We start from the raw sequence: 20,194 nt of genomic DNA, 5'->3' as shown, positions 1-20,194 counted from the left end.
GCTCCTGTCTGTCTCAACTATTGGATCACTACGACAAGGTCCTAAATGCACTAGAAGACAAAAAGAATGCAGATGTAATATATACAGACTTTGCGAAAACCGTCGACAAGTGTGACCATGGCGTAACAGCGCACAAAATGCGTGCTAAAGGAATAACAGGAAAAGTCGGTCGATGGATCTATAATTTCCTCACTAACAGAACACAGAGAGTAGTCGTCAACAGAGTAAAGTCCGAGGCAGCTACGGTGAAAAAGCTCTGTTCCACAAGGCACAGTACTCGCTCCCATCTTGTTCCTCATCCTCATATCCGACATAGACAAGGATGTCAGCCACAGCACTGTGTCTTCCTTTGCAGATGACACCCGAATCTGCATGACAGTGTCTTCCATTGCAGACACTGCAAGGCTCCAGGCGGACATCAACCAAATCTTTCAGTGGGCTGCAGAAAACAATATGAAGTTCAACGATGAGAAATTTCAATTACTCAGATATGGTAAACATGAGGAAATTAAATCTTCATCAGAGTACAAAACAAATTCTGGCCACAAAATAGAGTGAAACACCAACGTCAAAGACCTGGGAGTGATCATGTCGGAGGATCTCACTTTCAAGGACCATAACATTGTATCAATCGCATCTGCTGGAAAAATGACAGGATGGATAATGAGAACCTTCAAAACTAGGGATGCCAAGCCCATGCTGACACTCTTCAGGTCACTTGTTCTATCTAGGCTGGAATATTGCTGTACACTAACAGCACCTTTCAAGGCAGGTGAAATTGCTGACCTAGAAAATGTACAGAGAACCTTCACGGCGCGCATAATGGAGATAAAACACCTCAATTACTTGGAGCGCTTGAGGTTCTTGAACCTGTATTCCCTGGAATGCAGGTGGGAGAGATACTTGATTACGTATATACACCTGGAAAATCCTAGAGGGACTAGTACCGAACTTGCACACGAAAATCACTCACTATGAAAGCAAAAGACTTGGCAGATGATGCAACATCCCCCCAATGAAAAGCAGGGGTGTCACTAGCACGTTAAGAGACCATACAATAAGTGTCAGGGGCCCGAGACTGTTCAACTGCCTCCCAGCATACATAAGGGGGATTACCAACAGACCCCTGGCAGTCTTCAAGCTGGCACTGGACAAGCACCTAAAGTCGGTTCCTGACCAGCCGGGCTGTGGCTCATACGTTGGTTTGCGTGCAGCCAGCAGTAACAGCCTGGTTGATCAGGCTCTGATCCACCAGGAGGCCTGGTCACAGACCGGGCCGCAGGGGCGTTGACCCCCGGAACTCTCTCCAGGTAAACTCCAGGTATATACTAGGCCTAAATATAATTAGTTTGTAGGCCTTATGATTAATGTGCTCAGAATGCATTTGATTGTATTATAATACAATCAGATTTAAAATATAATAAATTTGAATTTACAATTGCTGAAAGTAATTTCTATGGTTTATAAGACTTATTTTTCGAATAGTGATAGTGTGAATGATGGTGAAAGTGTTTCTTCTCTTTTGGGTCACCCTACCTTGGTGGGAGATGATGGCATGTTGAAAACAAAATTAAAATTGATCTAAGTACCTTTGATGAGTTACAAGAGTTTTTGGGTCCGATCATAGGGCCCCTAATCCTGGAGGGCCCCAGAAGCCACTGTAGTCCATATTACTGCAAAATTTTGGGTCTCACTGTATGAAAAAGGGTTGAGAAGGGGCCCCCATAACAGTTCAAACTTCAGGGCCCTAAAAATGCAGGTTCATCACCGGTCATGGGCCAGACTCAACAGTGAGATAGTTCCAGTACATTGAATTTTCCAGACTATACCTCTTTTAGTACATATATCTCTGGAGTAACACTTTTGTTTGTCATTTCAGTGTTTTATGAATAGTGTAACGCAGTGTTTGAGCAACACAAGATGTCTCCTGGAGTACCTGGTCCGGGATGGATATTCCTCCGACATCAACAACACTATATCTACTATGAAAGGCGACCTTATACGAGGTACATTGAACTGCTTAATAATAATAATAATAATAATAATAATAATAATAATAATAATGTTTATTTCTACAAATGCAAGATACCGCTTATACAGACCATAGCTGACACCAATGACATACTGTATAATAATAATAATACAGTGGAACCTCAAAAATCGAACTTTCTTTGGTCCAGAAGGCTGTTCGAGTGCCACTACCGAACGAATTTATTCCCATCAGGAATAATGTAAATTAGATTAGTCCATTTAAGACCCTCAAAAATACACTTATAAAAGCACTTACAAAAATACACTTACATAATTGGTTGAGTTGGGAGCAGTTCGATTTTTGGGGTTCCGCTGTAATAATAGCAACAATGTTTATATCTACATGATACAACTTATACAGACCATAGCTGACATCAATGACATACTATATAGAAAGTTCCTGGTTATGTAGAACATTTCCCACAACTAAGGTTAATTTTGTCACCCTACAAAATCTTACTTAACGGAAGATCATTGAATTCAAGTATTAATGCACAGAATGTGCAGGGACTGAACTTGTGGCCTGGTTATGGACCAAGCCATGATGGCATTGACTCCCAAAACACCCTCTAGGTATACTCCAGGGATACTCCAGGTATACTCCAGGGATACTCCAAGTATGGGTTCAGTCCCTGCTCATTTTGTAGTTTTTTAAGTATTCTTTTAAAAATTTATTATTGTTCACTTAACTACCTCTCTTTTTTGTGTATTTAATAACTCCTATTTAATAAACTGTGTTTAGTCCTAAGTAGTGTGTATCAAAATCAAATCAAAATCAAAATCAAAACTTATTTGTTTGCTAAGGTTACAATGTGTGTTTACATATCATAATTTGATTGGTACAAAGACAGTTACTATCATGCCAAGGTATTTCAGGCAGAGTTAACCTAATACTTATAGACTACAGTGGTACCCTGAGTTTTGGCCATAATTCATTCCAGAAAGCTGTTAGTGCCGTTACTGAACGAATTTGTTCCCATAAAGAATAATGTAAATACACTTACAAAAGCACTTTACATGCAGAAAACCCCTTAATATGCTGGGAACTTCAAGTTAACTTAAGACTGGTAAAAGATAGCTAAGCAAGGCTGAGTACATCACGATGTAATATAATATATATACTATACTGAACTGAACTCAGTTGTCAGTGTACTTCTGGCAAGACACTGATTGAATGAATGATGGTAAATATGTATCCTCTTTTTTGGGAGCCACTTTACTGTGGTGGGAGACTGTCAGGTGTAATAAAATAATTAAATACACCTACCATCTGACTTACAACCTGCTCGACTTACGACCGTGTTTTTTATGCCAAATTTCTGGGAAATAAACAACTATTTGTGTTGTACACAGTGTTTATCCTAAACCTTACAGTATAAAATACAGTACTAACAACATAAAAAGTAAAGTAAAACATGAAATACCAAAATAAAACAATAAAATAAAGTCATTACAAAAATGTTTTGTTGATATTCAATAGTAAAGTTCGACTTACGACTATTTCGACTTATGACCGGTTTCTCGGAACCGAACTCGGTCGTAAGTCGGATGGTAGGTGTACTATATATAAAACATATATTTCTTTGCCATTTTATAAGAAACTATTTGTTTTGACAGCGTTTGCCAGCCTACTGTCAGACATGTGGAATGAGGGCAGTGATAACAGTCGAGCTCTTAACACCGGACCATTTAAGTCACAGATTCAGAGGTTTGCTCCAGTGTTCTCAGGGTACCAACAACACGATGCTCAGGAATTCCTTCGCAAGCTGCTGGAAGGCCTACACGAAGATGTTAATAGAGTCTCTGCCAAGCCTAAGCCCATAACAGAAGATATTGATGATGATCTAGAGTAAGTTGCACTATTTCTTCCTCTGTGTGTCCTGTCCCTGTCTTCCTCTCCTATATATACTGTCTCCCTCATCTTCCTGTGTTAGTCTGACTTGTCAATGATCCAAGTCAGACCAAAACATCATGATAAGCTTCTTTATCATACATGTGGGTTATTTGTGTGTAAGTTGCACATTGTTGACTGTGTATTAAGTACTCTAGAATTTGTTAAATATATACACAGTTATACCTCATTAATACAGTGCTTGTTTTAGAGCTCTTCACTAATACGGTGCTTTTCAGTTATATTTACGTTTATTATTTCAGTGCTTGCCTTGCTCGTACGATGTTCTATTATTTTTACTTTTGCGTCTTTTTTTTTTAGGCCTAGCACTGTTGTGCACCTAATAAATGATAGTGTAAACATGTTTTTAGGCTTTTATATACACTGGCAAGTGAAGAAAAAGGCCGTGATTGGCTTTACGGTGACGGTCTGGAAGCTAACCCACCATATTAGCCAGGTAGGCCTATATAGCACAATTTTGTCTGTAATGGATAAAAACTCTTTACTTCATGTTCTTTCAGTTCACTTGTGTTTATTATTATTTATTATTTTTTTATTATTAACACACTGGCTGATTCCCACCAAGGCAGGGTGGCCACCAAGGCAGGGTGGCCACCAAGGCAGGGTGGCCCACCAAGGCAGGGTGGCCTGAAAAAGAAAAACTTTCACCATCATTCACTCCATCACTGTCTTGCCAGAAGGGTGCTTTACACTACAGTTTTTAAACTGCAACATTAACACCCCTCCTTATTATTCTGTAGTAAATTGTCATTTTAATGGTAGAAATATACTGTATTGTGTAATATACTGTATATCAGCTCTCAGCATTACTAAGTCTGTATATTTAGCATACTGTATACACATTGTCAATCTACAAGCTGGTATACTGTATACACATTGTCAATCTACAAGCTGGTATACTGTATACACATTGTCATTCTACAAGCTGGTATACTGTATACACATTGTCATTCTACAAGCTGGTATACTGTATACACATTCTACTGTTAATCTACAAACTATCTTAATCTCACTGCTGTTTTTGTAATTTATCTGTTTAATGATGAATAAGACACATGTGCAACATCTGGGTATCCTTAAAGATACCCAGATGTTGCACCAGATGACATATCTGGGTACCCTTAAAGATACCCAGATGTTGCACCAGATGACATATCTGGGTATCCTTAAAGATACCCAGATGTTGCACCAGATGACATATCTGGGTACCCTTAAAGATACCCAGATGTTGCACCAGATGACATATCTGGGTATCCTTAAAGATACCCAGATGTTGCACCAGATGACATATCTGGGTATCCTTAAAGATACCCAGATGTTGCACCAGATGACATATCTGGGTATCCTTAAAGATACCCAGATGTTGCACCAGATGACATATCTGGGTATCCTTAAAGATACCCAGATGTTGCACCAGATGACATATCTGGGTATCCTTAAAGATACCCAGATGTTGCACCAGATGACATATCTGGGTATCCTTAAAGATACCCAGATGTTGCACCAGATGACATATCTGGGTATCCTTAAAGATACCCAGATGTTGCACCAGATGACATATCTGGGTATCCTTAAAGATACCCAGATGTTGCACCAGATGACATATCTGGGTATCCTTAAAGATACCCAGATGTTGCACCAGATGACATATCTGGGTATCCTTAAAGATACCCAGATGTTGCACCAGATGACATATCTGGGTATCCTTAAAGATACCCAGATGTTGCACCAGATGACATATCTGGGTATCCTTAAAGATACCCAGATGTTGCACCAGATGACATATCTGGGTATCCTTAAAGATACCCAGATGTTGCACCAGATGACATATCTGGGTACCCTTAAAGATACCCAGATACGTCTACTTCTTCATCTTGTCGGTATTTAATACCACTGATATACTATCTCTCTAATATGAAAAATGTAAGTCTTAACACTGTGGCTGAAACAACTCAGAAGTGACCCACATTCTGGACAGGACAATTTAGATGATATATTTGTCCTGGACTGTTGACAGTTTTAATTTGTTGATTGATGACTGGTCAAAACCTTTGATGATTCCTCTCCAAATTGTGGATATTTGTGAATTGTTTCAGCCATTATCTCAACCACTACTTCTCCACTTCCTTCTTCCTTGCTCTCTTTATCTTGTCTGTGTCCTCCTCTTCTATATCTACTGACTCGCTCATCTTCGTGTTTTAGTGTCACTTGTAAATAGTCCAAGTGGAACCAAAATATCATCATAAGCACCTCTCTCCTACATACAGGTTATTTGTGTATATTTAAACCATGGTATTGTGTGAGGTACAAGGACACAACAGCAACTAATATGGCATTACATATACTGTGGCAAATTTCACTCTCCAAGAACTTTAAGTTCCTGCTGAGCAAAACGTTGCCACAATAAAATGTCACATTAGTTGCAACTGTGTCTATTTACGTAGCAGTTTGTTGGTAATTCTACTATGATAGTGCGACTTATTCTTCATGACCACAGTACAGGTGCTCCTTGACTTACAATGGAGGTTACGTTCTGGCAAATCCATCTTACTTAATATATGTTAAATAAATAAGTACTGTTGCTGAATTAGTAAATAAATAAATAATTACTGTAACTAAATACCTGTACTGAAAATTAAATACATGAATACAAGTTAGGGACTTGCCACCTTCAAGTTGGGTAATTAAGTTTCATCTCCAAAGTACGTAATTGTTGCCGCACCATTGTAAAGTCAAAATATCGTAAGTCGTGGAACACCTGTACAATTCTTTCTTAAATTTATTTGTTTCCAGTGACAATCAGAAAGCTATGGAATCCTGGAAGCGATATCTACGCTATGACGACAGCAAGATCGTAGACATGTTTGTTGGACAGTTGAAGTCATGTTTACAGTGTTCTGTCTGTGGTCACTGTTCTGTGACCTTTGACCCATTCTGGGATCTCAGTCTACCTATTCCCAGCAAGTCAGGTCAAGTGCGACTGGCACAGTGCCTTGACCTCTTCACCAAAGAGGAAGTGCTGGATGGTGATGAAAGACCAGTAAGTGTGAACACATTTTTACAGGGAGATTGAGATACAGTGGAACCTTGGTACTTGAACTTAATTCATTTCAGAAGGCTGTTCTAGTGCCGATCCATTCGAGTATTGAACAAATACTTCCCAACCAATTTTCTGTTTGGTTGGCTGTTATCACTAATCTTCGTAGGCCCCGTGGTGCCTTATTTGTACAAATACTGTAATATAAAAAAACACCAAAAAATGCAAAGAAATACAAAATAGTTTATAGCGAAGTTCTGGCAGATCATGTTTGTTCGGTCGAGTGCTGAGCTTTGTTCCAGCAGGGAGCTGTTCCAGTACCAAGGTTCCACTGTATTTGTACACTCAGAGTCTAAATTTTCTAAGGTTCTGAATTAGTGTAATTTAATTATCCCAGTTGACTGAAGATCACTGAATCAGTGAAAGTATTAAGACATACTTAAAATTGAACTATTGTTCATTTAACTACCTCGGCTTTTGTGCATTTAAAAACTAGTACACCTACCATCCGACTTACGACCTGCTCGACATACGTCCACTCGACTTACGACCTGCTCGACATACGTCCACTCGACTTACAACCTGCTCGACATACGTCCACTCGACTTACGACCGTGCATCTGGCAGCTGATCTGGGCCGGCTGATGCACACCACTGTACAGTAATTGACAATATTTGCGACAATATTCGTACTTAATAGCCCATGTCTAGTTCTTAAGTAGCTTTTAATTACTAGTATTAGTCTGCCAGAAATACACAACATCTTAGTGGTTTTATTTTAGGCCAAAAAATATTGTATTACATGTAAACTACAGTACCTGTATACTGCGAGAAAGATATAAATTTGCATTTGATGTCTGACCTCGACTATTATTATAATCAAGGGGGAAGTGCTAAACCTGTACGATTATACAGTGCATGTGTGGAGGGATGGAAAGTATTCAGGTTTAATTACGGGAACTGGAGCACAGATCCAGTTCCCTAGATCAAGAGCCTCTCACCAGCATCAAGGAACCTCCCTTGAGGGGGGTTGTCTGACCTCAAGTTGTGAGGCAGTACACAAAATTCTTGAAGTGAAAAATTAACCGTACCTGGAGTTTACCTGGAGAGGGTTTCGGGGGCCAACACCCCTGCGGCCCGGTCTGAGACCAGGCCTCATGGTGGATCAGGGTCTGATCAACCAGGCTGTTACTGCTGGCCGCACGCAAGCTAACGTATGAACCACAGCCCGGTTGGTCAGGTACTGACTTTAGGGGAATTAATTCAAAATTCTCTCAATGGTTTACACGTGAATTTGTTGACCCAATTGTATTAACTTTATTATTATTTATATTTTTATTATTACATTGTAAAAGAAATGAGTCCTTGAATGCAGGTTCCTTGATGCTGGTAAAGGGCTCTTGATCCAAGAAATTAAACTTTCTCCTTCCTTGGGGGAAAATAATAAAAATAACGAACATAGATTTTGTTTTATACAACGTGACTGATTTAGTAAAAGGACACAAGTGCAACTAATGTGACATTTTACTGTGGCAACGTTTCGCTCTCCAGGAACTTGATAAAGCTCCTGGAGAGTGAAACGTTGCCACAATAAAATGTCACATTAGTTGCACTTGTGTCCTTTTACTTTACATATTGTCGGTAATTCTACCAACTTTATTACATGACTGATTTAATTAGATTTTTAATCTTTGATACAAATACAATTATTTTTTGTATTTCTGACTTGTATGTCTTTTTTCCAGACATGTTCGAAGTGCAAAGAACGAAGAAAAATGACAAAATCGTTCTGCATCCAGAAGTTTCCCAAAGTTCTTGTTCTTCGTATCCTTTTGTGAACGAGTTTTGTCTTCTTCACATTTAATGTTATTTACATGTAGGATATTTAATATATTTTATAACATCCTGGCATCTCCTGCTGAGGTAGGGTGACCCAGAAAAGAAAAAACACTTTCACCATCATTCACTCCATCACTGTTTTGTCAGGGGTGTGCCATTGCTACAGCTCAGATGTCCCTCCAGAACTGTAACATCCTCACTCATCCTTCAGAGTACAGGTACAGTGGAACCTCAAAAATTGAATGTATCACATATCGAACCTTTCGAAAATAGGACCATTTTTTTCTGGCAAACTGTGTCCCTATTATTGAACACGCCCCTATTTTCAGACCGCCGGGTACGGGACCTGTCTGCCGCCTGCTCTGTCCACGTCCCTGTGCAGGCGCCGTGAACAGTCTAGCTTTGTTTATGCTTGAGTGAACACTAACCTGCTCTCTCATTCACGCATTTTACGATTATTTCGTTGCATTTAGCGCTTGTGGGACTGTGAAATAAGCTGCCATGGGCCCAGAGAAACTTGCTAGTGGTACCCCTGTGGTAAAGAAAGTGAGAAACACCATAGATGTGAAGAAGGAAATAATACAGAAGTATGAGAGTGGTGTGAGACTTGTTGAGCTTGCCAGGATGTATGGGAAAAACAAGCCGACCATCGGTTCTAACCTGTCAAAGAAAGAACAAATCAAGGAAGCTGATGTTGCGAAAGGTGTTAATATGCTAACCCAAAAAAGACCACAAATAGTTGAAGAGGTTGAGAAGTTGTTGCTGGTGTGGATCAAGACCACAGCTAAGGAACTTGCATCAGAGGAGGGGGAAGGGGGAGTGGATGAGGTGCCTTCTTCAAAGATTAAGGAGATTTGTGCCAAGTGGAATGGTGTCCAAATGCTTGTGCAGAAGTACCACCCTGAGCAAGCTGAAACAAGCCATCTTTGCAACAAATTCAGTGACAGAACCATGTCCCATTTTAGGGAAATGTTAAAGAGGCGCCAGAAACAGAGGACTGTGGACAGTTATTTGTGAGACGGGTTCAGTGACTCTCAAGCTGGTCCTAGTGGCATTAAAAGACAGAGAAGGGAAGTAACTCCAGAGAGGACTTTACCAGAAGTCCTCATGGAGGGGGATTCTCCTTCCAAACACTAACCCCAACTCCCTCTCTCCTCCTCCCTATCTTCCAGATGTCATCACCAATCTTCAATAAAGGTAAGTAAAAATTTTATTTTATATGTATTACTATACATAATTAAAAACTATAGTATTGTTGTATGTAAAACTGTAATTAATCTCTATAAAATGTATTTTTTGTGTGAATATTTTTGGGTTTCAGGAACGGATTAATTGTATTTCCATTATTTCTTATGGGAAATATTGCTTCGAATTTCAGACTTTTCGAATTTAGAACTAGCTCCTGGAACGGATTAAGTTCAATTTTTGAGGTTCCACTGTACTGTACTTCCCACCTCCAGAACTGTAACATCCTCACTCATCCTTCAGAGTACAGGTACTGTACTTCCCACCTCCAGAGCTGTAACATCCTCACTCATCCTTCAGAGTACAGGTACTGTACTTCCCACCTCCAGAACTGTAACATCCTCACTCATCCTTCAGAGTACAGGTACTGTACTTCCCACCTCCAGAGCTGTAACATCCTCACTCATCCTTCAGAGTACAGGTACTGTACTTCCCACCTCCAGAACTGTAACATCCTCACTCATCCTTCAGAGTACAGGTACTGTACTTCCCACCTCCAGAACTGTAACATCCTCACTCATCCTTCAGAGTACAGGCACTGTACTTCCCACCTCCAGAACTGTAACATGAGTACAGGTTGTACTTCCCACCTCCAGAACTGTAACATCCTCACTCATCCTTCAGAGTACAGGTACTGTACTTCCCACCTCCAGAACTGTAACATCCTCACTCATCCTTCAGAGTACAGGTACTGTACTTCCCACCTCCAGTACTGTAACATCCTCACTCATCCTTCAGAGTACAGGTACTGTACTTCCCACCTCCAGAACTGTAACATCCTCACTCATCCTTCAGAGTACAGGTACTGTACTTCCCACCTCCAGTACTGTAACATCCTCACTCATCCTTCAGAGTACAGGTACTGTACTTCCCACCTCCAGTACTGTAACATCCTCACTCATCCTTCAGAGTACAGGTACTGTACTTCCCACCTCCAGAACTGTAACATCCTCACTCATCCTTCAGAGTACAGGTACTGTACTTCCCACCTCCAGGACTGTAACATCCTCACTCATCCTTCAGAGTACAGGTAGTGTACTTCCCACCTCCAGAACTGTAACATCCTCACTCATCCTTCAGAGTGCAGACACTGTACTTCCCTCCTCCAGAACTGTAACATCTTCACTCATCCTTCAGAGTACAGGCACTGTACTTCCCACCTCCAGAACTGTAACATCCTCACTCATCCTTCAGAGTACAGGCACTGTACTTCCCACCTCCAGAACTGTAACATCCTCACTCATCCTTCAGAGTACAGGTACTGTACTTCCCACCTCCAGAACTGTAACATCCTCACTCATCCTTCAGAGTGCAGACACTGTACTTCCCTCCTCCAGAACTGTAACATCTTCACTCATCCTTCAGAGTACAGGCACTGTACTTCCCACCTCCAGAACTGTAACATCCTCACTCATCCTTCAGAGTACAGGCACTGTACTTCCCACCTCCAGAACTGTAACATCTTCACTCATCCTTCAGAGTACAGGTACTGTACTTCCCACCTCCAGAACTGTGACACCCTCACTCATCCTTCAGAGTACAGGTACTGTACTTCTCACCTCCAGAACTGTAACATCCTCACTCATCCTTCAGAGTACAGGTACTGTACTTCCTACCTCCAGAACTGTAACATCCTCACTCATCCTTCAGAGTACAGGTACTGTACTTCCCACCTCCAGAACTGTAACATCCTCACTCATCCTTCAGAGTACAGGTACTGTACTTCCTACCTCCAGAACTGTAACATCCTCACTCATCCTTCAGAGTACATGTACTGTACTTCCCACCTCCAGAACTGTAACATCCTCACTCATCCTTCAGAGTACAGGTACTGTACTTCCCACCTCCAGAACTGTAACATCCTCACTCATCCTTCAGAGTACAGACACTGTACTTCCCACCTCCAGAACCTTAGCATCTTCACTCATCCTTCAGAGTACAGGTACTGTACTTCCCACCTCCAGGAAGTACAGTGTCTGCACGCTGAAGGATAGGTGAAGATATGTTGCAGTTTCTGAACCGTAGTGTTGGCATACCTCTGGCAAGACAGTGATGGAGTGAGTGATGATGAGAATGCTTTTTCTTTTTCAGATCACCTGCCTCAGTGGGATATAATAATAATTATTATAATAATAATATAATTCATATACATATTGGTCATATGAAGTGTACTTTACCTTAACTTAATGTACAGATTTGAAGCGTTTTTCTCCGTTAGAACGATGGCGGGGAAAGTTGTCATGTACAGTGGAATTTCCGCTGGAGGGTCTTAATCTATCCAAATATGCTGCAAGCTCCAGTGCCTCACCCTACTACAACCTGATTGGTGTAGCCAACCACTCTGGTACTACGTACTCAGGGCATTACACAGCGTACTGCAAACATCCCTATTCTGGCACCTGGCATGAGTACAATGACTCTAGGTAGGTACTATTACCTAGCACTTAATGCTTAGCATCCCTAGTCACCTTCTTGACAAACACAAGATAGTAATGTTTAATGGGATACTGAGAAAGATATATTTAGGTACAATACACAGAAAGGAGAAGTCAAAGATTTATTTCCACACTATACAATGTCTGTACAGAGATGAACTACACACTACCACATCTACCACCACTTCCCACACTACAATAACACTACCACATCCCACCACCTCTACCACCACTACAACTACCTTCCACCCTACAATAACATCTCCCACCACCTCTACTATAACTGACTCCCACACTTCATTAACAGTTCCACATCCCACCAGTGCACTATGGCATTCCTTCAATACAGCAGCCACAGCATTAACATCATCTGCAGCAGCAGCCACAGCACTAACATCAGCTGCAGCAGCAGCCACAGCATTAACATCAGCTGCAGCAGCAGCCACAGCATTAACATCAGCTGCAGCAGCAGCCACAGCACTAACATCAGCTGCAGCAGCAGCCACAGCATTAACATCAGCTGCAGCAGCAGCCACAGCACTAACATCAGCTGCAGCAGCAGCCACAGCATTAACATCAGCTGCAGCAGCAGCCACAGCACTAACATCAGCTGCAGCAGCAGCCACAGCACTAACATCAGCTGCAGTAGCAGCCACAGCACTAACATCAGCTGCAGCAGCAGCCACAACATTAACAACAGCTGCAGCATCTGCTGATGTTAATGTTGCTGACTCAGTGGAAAGCCAACAAAAACATGGAACATTGACAAGATCGAGACAATACCCAGTGCTCTCCTGGACACTGTACTTCCCATGTCCAGCACTCAGAGATGGCTGAAGAATTTCCCTGGCTGCTTTCACAAATATTATTAGATATCTCCGAAAGGGAGAGTAGCTACTTACAATGGTAGATAGATACCTTGCTAAGTCACATATCTATCAATTGTTACTGTCATTAGGCATCCCTGGTAAGGAAAGTAGGTGCAGGAATCCCTGGCCCTATGCATAATGTATTCCATGCCCATTGCAACTGTAATATGGGTGTCCCTGACTTTATACAGTACTGTATGTATTCCAAGTTCATGGCAGTTGTACTAAGTTCATTTAAGCTACTGATCACTAGGTGTTAAACTGGGTTATTTAGGCACAAGTACATAAAAGTACAATTATACATACCTAGAGAATACCCTCCAGATATGTATGATAATTATACGTACATGTACCTGTGTCTAAATAAACTGGCTAAACACCGAGTGAGTTAGTGTACTTGTACTGCCTTGTATACTAGTGGCTTCATTTTGTGCCTAATAATATTATATTACATGTAAACTACATTATTTGTAACATAAACAAAATCTGTATTGCATAAAACAAGGAATTATAAAATTTATGGGACACTAAATAAAAGTGAGTTTGTGCACTCACCTTCACCTAAACATGACACTTTCACGTCCTCCATTTTTGTGGTACCCTGAGTTTCGGCCATAATTTGTTCCAGACGGCTGTTCAAGTGCTGTTACCATATGAATCTGTTCCCATAAAGAATAATATGAATTAGATTAGTCCGTTTCGGACCCCCAAAAATGCACATACATAAGCACTTACAATAATACACTCACATAACTGGTCAAGCTGGGAGCTGTAAGAAACTCGGGATACCACTGTACAGTACTACAAATTTTGATTAATATTTTTCTTTCTTTGCAGAGTGTCAAATATTTCCCCGGGAAGAGTATGCAGTCCTGAAGCCTATGTACTTTTCTACGAGTTATCGTCCGCATCGTCTAAATTATAATGCTTGCATTGTATTATAAATGAAAATGAGTGCATAATATAATAAATTATATATATGGGAGAAAAAACTCTACATAGAGACAAAAATAAGGAAGGTTGAGTGTTTTAACATCTGAGGTCCTCTTCAGCAGATGCTAAGGAATGAGAGAACATGAGTGGGTAGTCCCTTGCTGATTCTGGGATGGTATACTATCATGTCAGGTTAGTTTCCTGGGTTCTAAAGATGTTTTATAGTACCTCAAGGTAGGCTGACCTAGTTACTGATATGGTGAGTCTGGTTTATTGTTGCAGGAATGTTTGTGGGCCTTGGATAACATCTCAATGGGGGCTGACCTGTGGGGAGTGTGTTAGGAAGGTATCTCGGATACCCTGAGGGACACGTGGTATGCAGGGTATCTCGGGTGCCCTGAGGGACACATGGTAGGCAGGGTATCTCAGGTACCATGAGGGACACATGGTAGGCAGGGTATCTAGGTTACCTTGAGGGACATGTGGTAGGCAGGGTATCTCGGATACCCTGAGGGACACATGGTAGGCAGGGTATCTCAGGTACCCTGAGGGACACATGGTAGGCAGGGTATCTCAGGTACCATGAGGGACACATGGTAGGCAGAGTATCTCGGGTACCCTGAGGGACACATGGTAGGCAGGGTATATCAGGTACCCTGAGGGACACATGGTAGGCAGGGTATCTAGGTTACCTTGAGGGACATGTGGTAGGCAGGGTATCTAGTGTACCCTGAGGGACATATGGTAGGCAGGGTATCTTGGGGTACCCTGAGGGACACATGGTAGGCAGGGTATCTAGGGTACCCCAAGGGACACGTGGTAGGCAGGGTATCTAGGGTACCCTGAGGGACACGTGGTAGGCAGGGTATCTCAAGCATTGTTATGAGTGTGCTTGATTAAACTCTGTACCAGAATGCATTTTAGTGCATATCTGGTAATTACATAAGGTTTAAAACTGCCTGCTCTTTATCATTATGTATCTGCTGAAGAGGACCTCAGTTGGAAGTCAAAATATTCAGATCTTTCAAGCTTCTGTCCCAGTGTGAGTTTTTCTCTCCCATTGTGTGTGCGTGTGTTGACTAATGCCCCAATACAGTACCTCAGAAAATATCTGAAAACTTAAAAATCTGCTCAAAACTCATGTTGTCACATCTGTGATGTGTGTGGAGTATCATATACAGTATATGTTATACTGTGATGATGAAGGTGCGGCTGGAAATGTGTGTGAAAGTTGTACTGAGTTGGTGTCAGATCATCCAGGCTGTGATGGGGCAACAGGCCACCAGCAGCAACAGCCTGGTTGATCAAGCTAACACCAGCCTGGTCCATGGCCAGGCTCTGAGAGTAGGAAAACTCTCACAACTCATCAGAGGTATATCACAGGTAACTCATAAGAGGCAAACCAAAGGGTGTAACACAACTAAGCCTATCACAATTTCAGAAAGCCTAATTTTTGTTTAAGCCAAGTTAAAAACTTTGATAGTTGGGTTTTTTAGCACCAACTTAAAGTTTGACACCAGTTACAAGATTACCTACAACTAACCAATACTTTGTAAGAGGCAATATTGGACACGTCAATTGGTCGTTGACCATTAACGAGTCGCAACTTGGGACTTAAGCAATAATGGTCCAGGACTAGCAAAAATCTTGTCTAAAGTTTCCCCTCAAAAGTCTGAGTGAATTTTTCTTTTTAACCAGGCGGTCGTCTTCCACCACAGCAGATGACCCAAAAAAGAAGAAACAGAATCTTTCTTATTTTTACATCCGGTAATTTATATAGAAAAAGGTGTTACCTGCACCTTGTTGCCTCGAGTAATCCATGCCATGGGAACACAGACTCACCGTGTTGCCTGGAGTGACCCATGACATGGGAACACAGACTCACCGCGTTGCCTGGAGTGACCCATGATGTGGGAACACAGACTCACCTTGCTGCCTGGAGTGACCCATGACGTGGGAACCTGGAGTGACCCATGACGTGGGAACACAGACTCACCGTGTTGCCTGGAGTGACCCATGATGTGGGAACACAGACTCACCTTGCTGCCTGGAGTGACCCATGACATGGGAACACAGACTCACCGTGCTGCCTGGAGTGACCCATGACGTGGGAACACAGACTCACCTTGCTGCCTGGAGTGACCCATGATGTGGGAACACAGACTCACCGTGCTGCCTGGAGTGACCCATGACGTGGGAACACAGACTCACCGTGTTGCCTGGAGTGACCCATGACGTGGGAACACAGACTCACCGTGTTGCCTGGAGTGACCCATGACGTGGGAACACAGACTCACCGTGCTGCCTGGAGTGACCCATGACGTGGGAACACAGACTCACCGTGCTGCCTGGAGTGACCCATGACGTGGGAACACAGACTCACCGTGCTGCCTGGAGTGACCCATGACGTGGGAACACAGACTCACTGCTCACACTAATGTACAAGACTGGTGCAACGAGAACTCTTAATGTGGAAATATTTCAATTATTTTTATAATCAAAACTAAACACTAAACCCACCAGGGTCATACAGTGCTCCATAATACTTCAAACAAACAAAAAAAAACTATTTCTACAAAGTAGAGTATGCTATATTATTTAATTAGGGTTATTATCATATATAAATTACATTATAAAAAGCCCCTTTTTATGTATAGCATTTTCGGCAGTCTTAAATCTAAACTATGATTAAAATTACCTTTGAAAATGAATACATAAGCTTTTAAAATATTGGAGATATTTTGTAATTCAAAAAATATAATTGATGATTAATAATTGATGATTAATAACAGAAGTGTATTGAAGACTTGTCATTGCTCAGTAATAACCCACATGCTGATGGAAACAGTAGATTGATTGATCTGTATATTTCAACTCTGTTTATTGTCCTCTTCAGCAGATCTGCTGAAGAGGATCTCAGAAAGGGGTCAAAATATACATATCAATTAATTCTCCAAGTTTCTGTCTGTACGTGGAGTTATTACCGAGCATAATTGGTGATATATAAAGGATGAAGCTAGGTATGCTGCATGTCCCTTGTGGGTTTAGCACTTAATTTTGATTGTAATAATAACAATAATAATATTGAGGCCAGGTACATGTGCTGAAGGAATGATGGACAAGGATAGCAGCTTCATCATTTTACTTTAATAAAACTCTAGAGAGAAGTAAAAACATTGTCAGTAGAGCGTCGGACTGTCAATCTGCCGGCTGGGGTTCACCTCCCCGTCCACCATTCTGTTCAATCATTGTCACTAGCATCTGCTCTACACTGTTCTCCATTACATGTGAATTATTCCAGCCAATATTGTGACTTTTAATTGAGGAGACAACTGTTGTAATATCTTACCATCTTAAGTATTGTAAAGGCAATTCATTCCTGTTGTTTTGGCTCATGTTTTGTAATGATGTATTGTGTCTTGTTTACCGTCTCCGTTACTAGTACTGTACGTGTTCAGTTTTCACTTAATTTACCTGTAAGAAAATTTATACACAGTGACTACTGTATCTACAGATAACACATGTTAAATATTAAATAAACAAAAAATTATTGTATATATACAAACACACACAATTACTTTATATAGATGTTTGTTGAAAATTTGCAATGAACGAATGTAAAAAATTGATGGCACGACTAGGATTTGAACCCGTGGTCTGGCTGCCCATGCGCATATTCTCAGAAAATGTAAATAAATGGAACTCTTGTATATACTGTGTGCTGGAAACTTGAAAAGTCAATGTGAAGAATGAAATACCGAAAAAATAAATAATCTTAATATGTTCGTGAGAGCAAGGCAATTAGATCAATAGAGTTACTAACATACATTCTATTATTTATGCTAACAGTATCACACTTTTTTTTAAATCCAAAAGAGAACTAAGCATCTATTTCCATTATTATTTAAGCTTCCAACGGCTAATTATAATAAACATCTTTTTATGAGAATACAAAAAAAAAAAAAATTAAGCAGAATTATCATATATACTTGTGTAGAGCAAATAGAGTTTGATTAATGAATGGATGAGGGAATATAAAATTGATAAATATCACATTAAGGAATATGAAGACAGGCAAAATGGGCTGCATGATACTGCGAAAAAATATTGACAATGCGCAGCAGAGAAAGACTTGAGGGGAATTAAATAGCATTATCACCATTAAATCAGTCACACACAGTATCAAAAGAACACAGCTTATTCAGGCTAACTTTAAGATAACTTGACCCACGAAATCGTAATGACACGATTGCAAACAAACCATACCACAAGCGGGATTTGAACCCGCGACGGTCTGGAGTTTTGAGACTCTCTGACCGCAGGTTCAAATCCCACCCGTGGTATAGTTTAACTTTAAGATAGTCTTTGGATACCTGACACAGACTGAACTTCATACAGTATGATGCACAAAGGATAAGCCTCCATCATTCGTGCTGAACGATCTGGAGTATAGGTGATCCTTGACTTACAATGGTTCAATTTATCATATTTTGGCTTCACAATGGTGCAAAAGCAATTACTTTGGAGATGAAACTAAAGATAATTACCCAATATGAAGGCAGTAAAGTCCCTAACTTCTTCTTTCAACAAACTGGCCACATCCCACCAAGGCGGGGCGGCCCAAAAGGAAAAATGAAAGTTTCTCCTTTTTATTTAGTAATACAGTGGACCCCCACATAACAATTACCTCCGAATGCGACCAATTATGTAAGTGTATTTATGTAAGTGCGTTTGTACGTGTATGTTTGGGGGTCTGAAATGGACTAATCTACTTCACAATATTTCTTACGGGAACAAATTCGGTCAGTACTGGCACCTGAACATACTTCTGGAGTGAAAAAATATCGTTAACCGGGGGTCCACTGTATATACAGAAGGGGCTACTAACCTGTTGCTCCCGGCATTTTAGCTACCTCTTATGACACACATGGAAGTCCCTAACTTGTAGTCATTTATTTATATAATTGTTTATTTATTCTGTGATAGTAGCTAATTATTTATTTATTTATTTAGCATATCATATTAAACTTATAATGGGTTTGTCAGAATGCAGCCCCCATTGTAAGTCAAGGAGTGCCATATTTTGTAGGTAAAATATAAAAATTTTGAAGACAGAGGAAGCTGGAGACATATAAAGTCAGTACCTGATTAACCAGACTGTAGTTCATATGTTGGTTTATGTGGGGCCAACAGTAACAGCCTGGTTGATCAGGTCATGATCCACCACCAGGCAGTGGGGGTGCTGACCCCCGGAACACCCTCCAGGAATACTCCAGATATGATATGAAACAGTTATTATTATTATTATTAAAATATGTGCTAATGCCATACGGATCATTCAACACGTTGAGTGAAGGCGACTCAATCTCCACCCAGTGACTGCAACACACACACAACATTCACAATCTTACCCTAAGAGTTAAGAAATGCGAATCACAAAAATACCCATATTAATCGATGTGAAAACAATATTTATGTGACAGTACACAAATAACCCACGGGTTATTTGTGTATCGTTCCAGTCACGGTATTGTGCCTTTTTGTTATTTATTTATGTGACAGCAAAATAAAAGGTCATTAAAGAATTTGAGAAAATGGGAAAGATTTTGCATAATATCTGTAGGGTGAACAAAATAATATCTGTAGGGTGAACAAAATAATATCTGTAGGGTGAACAAAATAATATCTGTAGGGTGAACAAAATGCCACAGCCGTCAACTGTGAGGCCAACAGAATCGAAAAAACAAAAGACTATTTCTTTACAAATAGTAGCGGACTACAAATAAGTGCAGACTAATGTAATAGAATCTATAAGAAGATAAGCGTAAGAGTAAATATGTTCTATGGCCACTGTAGTCATAGGCTCCCAGAGTAAATATGTGCTCCAGTCACC

General features: G+C 40.7%; 1 protein-coding gene across 1 annotated transcript in view; it reads left to right on the top strand.

Annotated features, from left to right (window-relative positions):
• The window catches only part of LOC128704745 (ubiquitin carboxyl-terminal hydrolase 2), a 52,338-nt gene extending 36,071 nt beyond the window's left edge, over window positions 1-16,267 (top strand). The window contains exons 3-8 of the mRNA XM_070079520.1: window positions 1,880-2,006; window positions 3,649-3,880; window positions 6,737-6,983; window positions 8,726-8,804; window positions 12,259-12,487; window positions 14,206-16,267. Coding sequence (XP_069935621.1) covers window positions 1,880-2,006; window positions 3,649-3,880; window positions 6,737-6,983; window positions 8,726-8,804; window positions 12,259-12,487; window positions 14,206-14,293 — 1,002 coding nt within the window. The 3' untranslated portion in view covers window positions 14,294-16,267. The remainder of the gene's footprint in view (window positions 1-1,879; window positions 2,007-3,648; window positions 3,881-6,736; window positions 6,984-8,725; window positions 8,805-12,258; window positions 12,488-14,205) is intronic.
• Window positions 16,268-20,194: the final 3,927 nt, after the last annotated feature.

The sequence above is a fragment of the Cherax quadricarinatus genome, chromosome 99 (assembly GCF_038502225.1).
Source record: "Cherax quadricarinatus isolate ZL_2023a chromosome 99, ASM3850222v1, whole genome shotgun sequence".
NCBI lineage: Eukaryota > Metazoa > Arthropoda > Malacostraca > Decapoda > Parastacidae > Cherax > Cherax quadricarinatus.
Note: the sequence above shows the minus strand (reverse complement) of the source record. Positions and strands in the feature narration are given on the sequence as shown.